This window comes from Morone saxatilis, unplaced genomic scaffold (genome assembly GCF_004916995.1).
Source record: "Morone saxatilis isolate NCDOM2014 unplaced genomic scaffold, NCSU_SB_2.0 Contig22, whole genome shotgun sequence".
Lineage (NCBI taxonomy): Eukaryota > Metazoa > Chordata > Actinopteri > Moronidae > Morone > Morone saxatilis.
Window position 1 is genome coordinate 12,712,702 of NW_023339785.1, and position 10,068 is coordinate 12,722,769.

Genomic DNA, 10,068 nt, shown 5'->3' on the forward strand with positions numbered 1-10,068 from the left:
CACACACACACATACACATCTTTTCATTTTGCTTCAGTTTCTCCCGCTGTGTTCTTTTTCTTTTGTTTGGAAGTGTTCAGACCTAATCGTCTATAATGAGTACACTCCACTCAGTCTATTCACAAACCTTTGCTTGTGCCAGGGCAAGGGGAACTGGGGGGTTTGGAGTTGGGGTTGGCCAGAAAAGGGAAAAGAGAGTGAAGGAACGAGGCATGTTTATGCTTTGTTAGCCTTTGATTGTAGGTTGGACCTTGTATGTTGTTGACAATGTGCTTTGTGAAGAGTAACATTGTGCTTTCAGTTTAGCCCAGGCACTGCAATCATCTTCCCCAGCGTTGGTCTAGTAGTCAAAGAAGCCAGTTGATGCAGGCTTGAGTGAAATAGTTGTGTAACTTTTTCATAACAATCAACAATTTATAGTACTGCTGGTACTCAAGTTATCATATTGCCTCAGAGCTGGATTGGTGATGCTTCCACTTATATGATTTTCTTCTCTGGAACCATTTTCTACTGGAAGCTGGTTAACTATTTATACTCTCAGTGGAATAGTAAAGGGAGTATGTTCTTGAAGTGTGCTCTACTGTCCTCGTGTTTTTCTATAGGTTCCTCTATACTATGTCTCTGTGGTCCTGTCTTCCTGTAATAATACTGTGTATGCATCCAACCAGGGAAGTACCAAAAGACAGTCTTTGTTTAAAGGGGTAATTCCAGATTTTGCTTATTTTGTTTCCATCCTAGCTACTAAGCAATTATCATTGTAAATAATCGGTTTCCAGAACTGTAACATATATTTTCGAGCATTTTCTATTCATTAAATTTAAGTTTCTGCCTTTTTTTTAAGCACAGATCCATCTACAGCCAAAAGTTAGCAGTACTGGAGAAGCATATGAAGAAAAAGCATATGGTAAAAACAACAGATGGGAAGAGAAGTCAGAGCCTAAGATTCGTAGGACTACACTGGCCAACCTGATCGACTGTAAAACATTTTACAACTCTGTGGGGTTCTGAGGATGAAACGCTGAAAGAATGCAAGACAGACAGAAAGAGTATACATATGGAAGCACAAGTCAAGGTTTTTTGAGATACGACAATGGGTGGTTGAGAATGAGTTAAGATCCTGTGGTCCTTCCAGACAAACCAGCTGGACATTGGTAATTGACGAGGAACAGAAAGTGGAGCGAGTGGTAGTTTGAGCTGTCCTGAAGTGACAGCAATATCAATAAGAAGGAATATGAGAAGCAGGAGAAATACCAGTGAAGGCAAAAGTGATCCCAATAGTACAGGCATGTGACGCTGTGAACATAAATTTAGGAGATTCCAGTCACCAAAAGACTGCAACTAAACCCGACCTGATTCTGTCAGGAGTTTTGTTCCAAGCACTTTTGTGGGTGGTTTAATTCTTTCTTTTAGGGCTTATGCACTTAAATTCCCTTGGACTCTTAATTTCTGACAGTATTCGCTTGTATTTTGCCATAACACACCGTGCGAGGCTATTCCTTCGACCCACCTTTGAAGGATCCTACCACTAAATTGTGAAGCCACTATACTTCTATGGCCTTTCCCTTAATGCCACCATCAAGTGGCATTAAGGGAAAGGCCATACATAAATGAAGTCAGACTTCATTTATGTATGCAAATGTTCTGTGTAGATCACAGAAGCTCTAACTGGAGAGAATCTAACGTGTAATGTGAAAAGGGTTGCTTTTAGTGAACCAACAGAGGATTATTAACAGGAACATTAACAGTTCCCCTCAGGTCTGCGGAGCATTTAGCATCTTTCAGCTTATTGTTTTGGTTTATGGCCCACCACTTTACTGTTTCTGATTCACTCTCACAGCAGGCAGGAAGCTTTACTGTACACTACCTGCCCAACGCCAAACGACAGACAGGACAAGTTGGCGACTAGCTGGTGAAGATGGTGAAAAATAAGAAAAGTCTGAAGCATACTGAGTCCCTCAGGAGAATTATTAGTTCTCTAGTTCAGTTGTGCAATATGGTGCAATTGTAATACTAAGGTGCTTATGTGCTGCCTTGGAAAATTTTGTAAAGTGGGTTTCCATCAATTCCTCTTTCAATGGTTGAAATGGGCTGCCAATGTGGGACAACCATTAAAAATGTAATCTAGCCTTTAACCCACTTCACTGTTTCCTCATTGATTCTGTACATCATCTGCTGAATGCCTTGAGATGCCTTGTGCCACGAGATGAAACATTTTGTAGGGAATGTTTGAAAATGGTGGGAATTTCCCAAATAGGAGAATCTCTCCTCCCTCTCTTGTTCCTTTTGGATAAATAAACTATAGGAAGGCTAGGGTGCAGTCCCGCCCTTAGACTACACAAAAGTCTAAGGGCGAAAGACTTTGTAATGTACAGTATGTACCAGCAGGTGTATATATGTATAGTACAGAATATTTAAGTCAACCTCCACAACAAAGACTGTGTGTGTGTGTGTGTGTACGTGTGTGTAAGCAGGTTACCAGTGCATCCACCTGTTTATCATTCTCTCTGCTCTCATTCCCATTGAACTGTTGGATCAGTGTGACCCACAACCCAGACACCACGGTAGACATTAAAGCTACCTTTGCTCCCTAGGAGACTGGACCCAGACATTTGTTTGTTTGCACTTCAGGGTACGCAGTGTCTCTGTTGGATCATTGTGGCTCGTTATGTTTTAACGCTGGATGGATATTACACCACAGGCCAGAACTATCCACTTTGATCCACTTTTTGATCTGCTTAATCACCATGAGAAATCTTATAGAGCGTTTCTGAAGTGCATGATGCAAATAAAGACACAATAAAGAGTTACATAAATTTATATTAATAGCTAATCACATCAGGTGGTGGAGGGTCACAGAGAGGCATTTCCAAAAAAAGTAGTGCTCACAAAGGCTTTCTGTTTTTACTTTTGCAGTTTTTTTTCTGCTGTTTGTCTTTTGGAAATTACATTTTCACGTGTGGATACAAAATTCTAAAGTAGCACACGTTTACATGCGGTTGGCAAACAGTCAGAGAAATGAGGCCAAACAAGATGGTTTGCATGCATAAAGGCATTGTTGTTGCTTAGCGATCCCTATTTAATTTTCATACAATGACTTCCATATGCAAAAAAAGGAATGCATTTTAAAAAGGAAGCATTGATTGTTTTTTCAGTTTTCTCATCTTTCTCATCTTTCTCCTGTAACAATATTTATTTCCCGTAGTATTTACACTACAGTTGTTTGACTGTGTAACACTAAGAGTGAAGTTCCTTCGAGGCAAATTCTTGAGTTGCATCTATGATGTGGGTTTACTGTTGAAGGATTACACGTGACAAAATAAGTTGGTGTACTGTTTCCATACAAGAAAGGGAATCCATTTCTCATTGTTTTGTCCATGTGTTAGTTGCATTGCCCAGAACTGTATCCTGTATATATATTCTATGTTGATTCACAGCACACAGTGGATTTTATGTTACATGAACTTTGATTCTTGCTTGCTGTACAAATGGGTATAAGATTGTCTTTTATTTTAGTGTAGGGGAGAGCTAGAACATACATGCTTTCCACGTTTCTGATGATAAATTCTCTCTCCTCTCTACTTCCTCTCCAGCCTGGGTCGGAGCCCTGGCCATGGGCATGATCTTTTTCTGTTCACCTGTGGTCAGCATGTTCACAGACCGCTTCGGCTGTAGGAAGACAGCTGTCGGCGGCGCAGCGCTGGCTTTTATAGGGCTGCTCAGTACATCCTTTGCAAAGTAAGCTGCTGTACATTTATTAAAGACATCACTTGTTCTCGCCCCGCTAATGTATTTAGGGCTGCCCATTACTAAAGCTTTTCCTAGTCGAGTTGTCACATGTTTACGATATTAATTTAATTATTTAAATGCACATATATATATATATATTTTAACAGCTGCTTGTTAAATGTTAATAGGAAATATGGTAATGACTCTGAATGTGTCAGAACAAGGAGACTGAATGCTTTGTTACTTTATTTCAACACAGTATAGCATTACACAGGTCGCACTGATCAAAATAACTTCCAACTTCACAAAACCAAATACTTTATCAACACGATGGATGATTTATAATGTTACAGTTTACAACATAACAGTTACTTACAAATAAATTTGCTACAAACTTGCTCCTCTGCTGTTTCATGTGTTTCTCTGTTGTATAAATGAAGGAAAGACATTTCCAGCTACAGTCTTTTCTTTAGATTAGGAAACAGAGTCACACCTTGGGAAAATGCGTGTTTTCCAGTCAGATTGTTAGAAAAAGCATACTGTACTCCCTATTTGTAACTGTCTTGTTAAAGTAGTAGATTTAGAGTTAATTCACACCTTATTTTGGAACCCTAGGCCATTTTCCACCTTTTTGTGCTATTTCTGACACTTGCAGCAGCTGAACAGAGCCAGAGATAACACAAAGAACAACAAGATACAATAATGAAAATAAAGCTATACTATAAGGTCAGGAAGCTGCCTTAACTCAGTCCAAACTTTGGTTATTTAATCGTCTACAAAAATCAGATATGAGCAGCCAGAATGACATGCCATTTAATGGTTTTCTTAAAATAAATAAGATAGAATAGAAATTGTTGCTCGGCAGGTGCAGTACAATATAAGGAAGTATGAGAAAAGTGCAAATATCAATAAAAAGATATCAAACATCAGCAAAATCCAAAATATGCACAATGCCGAAAATATAAACAGTACTCTAGCTAACATTTCACTAAATGAGTCTGATTATAATTTTTTGCTTGTTTATGTTTATGCATTAATTAATGTCACAGCAAAACAAATGGTCATATAATAACTAAAGCATTACTCCTCTTTGCTTTTTCTTTTCTGTTGCAGCTCCCTGAGCCTTCGCTATTTCACATATGGCATACTGTTCGGCTGTGGCTCCTCCTTCGCCTTCCAGCCCTCGTTGGTCATTCTCGGCCACTACTTCCGCCAGCGCCTGGGCCTGGCCAACGGTGTGGTGACAGCCGGTGCCAGCCTCTTCTCCATGGGCCTCCCAGTTTTCCTCAACAAGGTGGTGGAACCTCTGGGCCTCAGCAGGACCTTCCAGATCCTCAGCCTCTTCATGCTGGTCCAGGCCCTGCTGGCGCTGATGTTCAAACCTTTACTGCCTGCTGGAGGAGGAATGGGACCCCCAGGCATGGGTCCTGGCCCTGCCAATCCCCAAACACAGTCAGGGGCCACGGCTCAAGCGGGGAGCAGGTGGAGCAGGGTCCTTGGTGGGGTCAGGAAGTACTTCAACCTGCGTGTTTTTCACATTGTGACATATCGAGTGTGGGCGTTTGGAGTTGCCACAGCTGTACTGGGCTACTTTGTGCCATATGTTCATCTGGTAAGAAAAATAAAGGGAATGATAATGATACATTTTCTACATCTAAAAAAAGACTATTTAATATTTTGAAACAGTCTTAGTTTCTTGCATATCACCAGTGCAAAATCAGCTAGCTATGTTAGATTTTGTTTATATATTTGACAACTGTTATGGAAGATCATGCGTATACTATATATTATGCGATACTAAGCTTTGTGTACTTAACAGTCCTCCATTCATCTCAGTGTGCTAAAACATTACTTTATATGGAATACATACCATAACATTCTCATGTATTTGTGGTATGTGACTGTGAAAATGTAGGAATCCTGACCTCTTTATTGATATTATGGGATTATATAAACAGCATTATGGTGTTGATTAGTCAGAGTTGTATAATCATGTATCTGTCATCTACCAGTTCATTTGTTTTTAACCATTTTTGCATAGAGGACAGAACAACACAGATTTGCTTTCCTGCCCAAACTTAGTATGTAGTATGTTAAGTTTATCTGACTTACAAGCACATTAAACAGCATGTGAATATACCTGCAAATGTCACTTAATACTGTTTAGATGCTGGTTTGGTTCTTACTCTTTAATACCACTGCTAACAACAAACTAGCTGCCCATGGTTTAAGCTACAGCACAAGTTTATTTCCTTTGTTTGTCGTTCCGTTGCCAGGGCTTAGTCTGCCAACTTCAGTCCTTATTTTTGACTGCAAATGTGATTTCTGTCGAACATCATGATGAAAAAATAAGTCCAATCACTCCCAAGTAAAAGCACATCTTTCCACGATGAATATAATTAGCAACGTCTGCATACGACCCATGGCCGACTTTGGTGTGAGATAGTGAGATAGTGAAGGATGAAGATGAAGTGTAATGCTGCAGCGTGCAGCTGTAAAGTTGATATCCCTCTATCCAGATGTCGGATGTTTCAGCTCCGGCCTCCCTCTGTCAGGCCTGTTGTTTCAGGCCCGGGCCCAGATGTAAACACAGCCCCGGCCTTTGTATTGGCTCGACCACCTCAGGAAATCTCTCCTGTATGGCCTCTCTGTATCCCTAAACATGCCTATCCTATGGCCATTGATGAATGTAGAGCCCTTCAAAGCAGAGCAAATATTTCACAAGGACCATCTTGTTCAGGAAAGACTTCAGAGGGCGGTTTAATGTTTTGGATCTGATTCGGGGGTCAGGGCTGAGGGGAGTGGGAGGGTCTGACCTACTGTATATGCGTTGGTTCTTCCTGTCCTGCTGTTCCAGAGGTCTGTGGATGAAGACATTTTGTTATTGTGAGACCTTGGCTTCAGGGTTATGGATAGACAATTCCTCTACTCCACCAAATACACACCCATTTGCTGAGTTCAATGACTTCTTAGGCATGGAGCTCAAAAACATATGAAGTTCATCAGCAGGTTGTGTGATACCTTTGCCAGCCCATTCATTATTGGTAGCTTCTGCTCAGTTTCTTGCAGCACAATCACATCTAACCACCAAACACACTGTTGTTCTTTCCGTGTCTCAGATCAACTTTGTGAAGGAGCAGTTCAAGGACACCCAGAAGGAATGGGTGCTCCTCGTCTGCATAGGAGCTTCATCCGGAGTGGGACGCCTCGCTTTCGGCAAAATTGGCGACCTCATTCCTGGTCTTCAAAAGATCTACATGCAGGTGAGGAAATGTATGAAATGTGGGTTGTCCACTTTTTCTTTAATGTTTTCCATGTTTCTGTAAAAACTCATGGTATGTATGCCCTGGCTCGAACAAATATGATTGAATATCTGAGTTATCCAAAACACTATAAAATTAAACTTATCCATAGCATCCCCCGGAATCATATATTGAGATGCCATTTTTGTTGTTGGGAACATAGATTAGTTTGCAATACAAGCAAAGAGCGACATCTAGGGCAAACCCTCTAGCCAGCCAGAGAAATTCAAGCTGAAATAACCAGTAGTACCTCCTTGATGCTGGAAGATTTTGTCGTTTAATATCGCATGCGCTGAGAAGGGGATGAAAGGCACAGCAGTTCAGAGCAGTTTGAGAGGTGAATACAAAGAGGATTTGTCAGTTCTTGCTGTTGTAAATGTACTTTTTTCTGAATGCAAACACAGATAATTCATTGGCTGCGTTGGCCTGAGCCACCTCACTCAATCTGGATGGTGTTAATCAAGCGTGTTGTTCAGCAGAGGGAGATGGAGATAAATTAATTCAAATTTAAAAACCTTGGGCGACATGCATCATCATGTCTGTGTGATATTAAAACACAAAAAAACTAGTTTTTAATGCTCCTTTGCCAGTATTAGACAGTTATATTGTGCAGAGATAGTGTTTTCCATTGAAAAGGAGAATTTGTTTACAGCACGCTGCTCAATAATTTCTCTCCTGTTGCCATAATAAAGAAACTGCCTGTGAGAATCTTTTATAGATAAAAAGGCTTTTCTCCAGAGTTGAACTTTCTTGTACAATGTGGTACTTGTAAAGGGTTTTAAAGTAGCTTTTAGTTCGTTGTTCAGGCACAGAACCCTGCTTTACATTTCACAGTATTAAACTCATGAACTCTGAGCTAAGTGTAATGGTTGACCACTTAGATTTGCACAAACAGGCAGGCAGCCTTCGGTAGCAGCTGACAAAAACACAAAGCACTAAATTCCTCAGCCTATAGCACAGAGGTTATTTAGTTAGTTATTGAGATGTATAAACATTCTTTATATTCCTTTAGCTTAGTTATATCTCCACATAGCATGTAAAAATAATCAAACAGCAGACAGTACCAGCCAATGTCAAGCTGAGCTGAAGTGGCAGCTACAGTAATCTAAATATCAGCACTTGTTGATATTTTGTAATAATAAAGTCAGTTTATGTCAGGGACAATATTTTCCAGCATTTTCCAGCACTTTCAGATCCTCTTCTGTTTGGCTAGCTGTTGACAGGCGAATCAGCTCATCTTTGGCACATTTTTGAATATGTAGCTTTAGTCTTAACGGTAGCTGGAGGGTGTACTCTGTCGCACAAGTAACAGAATGTTCACAATGAGGTAAAAATGCCTGGAGGCCAGTTCTTCTTGTACAAACAGTGATGGAAAGGATAGAAAATGCGCCAACTGAAAGCAGGTAATTCTCCCCTCTCGTATTGCTTCTCTTAGTCATGGCATGGCATTTAACAGTAATAAGAGAGGGAGTTAAAGCCTGTTAATGCGTTCTCACTGTCTGTTTCAGGTGGTGTCCTTCATGGCTCTGGGCCTGATGTCTATGATGATTCCTCAGTGCTCTGTGTTTGAGGGGCTGGTGGTCGTGTGTGTGTTCCTGGGGCTGTGCGACGGCTGCTTCCTCACCATGATGGCTCCCATAGCATTCGAGCTGGTCGGGCCCATGCAAGCTTCGCAGGCCATAGGCTACCTTTTAGGCCTTATGGCTCTTCCCATGACAGCCGGTCCACCCATCGCTGGTGAGAAGGCTCTTTTCCTGTGTTTTTTTTGGCCCGGTTTTTGCCACAATACAGCACTGATTTATACTGTATAATCCAGAATGAGCTTGCTGTGATCTGGCTCCTTGCACTGTCTTCAGGATGTTGGCAGTAATCGCGCACAACAAGTTGATTGATATCAGCAGAGTAAAGATAAAACAAATGTAGGGAGTAAAAGGGAGAGCAAGACAAATGTGTGGCAGGATGGATTGTACAGCAGATTGTATTTAGAGAGGTTTGGGCTTGAGGCCAACTGCAGGCTGTCTCTGGGGATTTGTCTACCAGGAAATAAAAGCACATACAGGGAGTGCTCAACTTGCTTTATGTCTCCTCTACCTCCTCCCTCTCTCCCCTCCTCGTTCTTTGCTCCAGCTCTCTGATAAGTGTATAGAAGAGCACTGAGAGCAGAACATTAATTTGATGACTCAGGAACCCCCATGCTCTGTCTTGCCAACCTCTTTCTTTCAGATTCTGGCAGTTGTTATTAATGCTTTGAGATATTTGTCCAAACTAAAACTCTCAAGCTGTTAAATTCGTAAAAACAGGCTCTCATACATTTTTTTTTATTTCAAGATGTTATGGATTATGTATCTGGACAAAGCAATATACTGATATTTATTAATTGCATATCCAAACCTATGTCCTCGCAGGAATAACCATGACGATATAGTATACTAGTTGTTTAGCTGACAACATTAATCTGTTAAACTATTTTGAACTGTTGAACAAAAAGAAACCATTTACAGATGTCACCTAATTTGTGGATTAAATGTATTATTTCCATTATTTCCAAAAGCCAAAAACATTCCTTTCACAGTATTCAACTGGTGTTCGCATTTGTGAGTGTGTGATAGTCAGGCAGCAGAAGCATTAAGGCTGTAAGGAGTTTTGTTTAGAGGAAGAAAATGCAATTACCTTGTGCTCCCTCTTGTTGTTCCCTACAGTTTCTGCTCATTTTATGTCTGAAAGGGGTTTTTCTATTTGTTTGTGACTCCCATCTCTGTCATATAATAGGATTAATGCCACTGAGACTAACTAGATAAATTATTGCATATGCTTTCAATTTTTCAATGTTATCTTCTGTAGTTAAACCAAATGTGTAATTTATGTGTGAAGTACTGCACAGGGAAATTAGATATTCAATTGAATATTGGCAACTTGGCTCCTCAAAGTCTTAATGAGATTATCGCTGTGTCAACATGTGTTCAGTACAGTCTGTACAGTCCTGTACATACATTGCATGCAACAATGTGTAAGTGTACACCCCCCCCCCAACTCCTCCCAC

General features: G+C 40.6%; 1 protein-coding gene across 1 annotated transcript in view; it reads left to right on the top strand.

Moving 5' to 3' along the window:
- Window positions 1-10,068, top strand: part of slc16a2 (solute carrier family 16 member 2) — a gene marked incomplete at its 5' end in the record, with an annotated part of 21,172 nt that overhangs the window by 6,633 nt on the left and 4,471 nt on the right. The window contains 4 exon segments of the mRNA XM_035669655.1: window positions 3,591-3,735; window positions 4,840-5,338; window positions 6,846-6,989; window positions 8,537-8,765. Of these exon segments, the coding sequence (XP_035525548.1) occupies window positions 3,591-3,735; window positions 4,840-5,338; window positions 6,846-6,989; window positions 8,537-8,765 (1,017 nt within the window).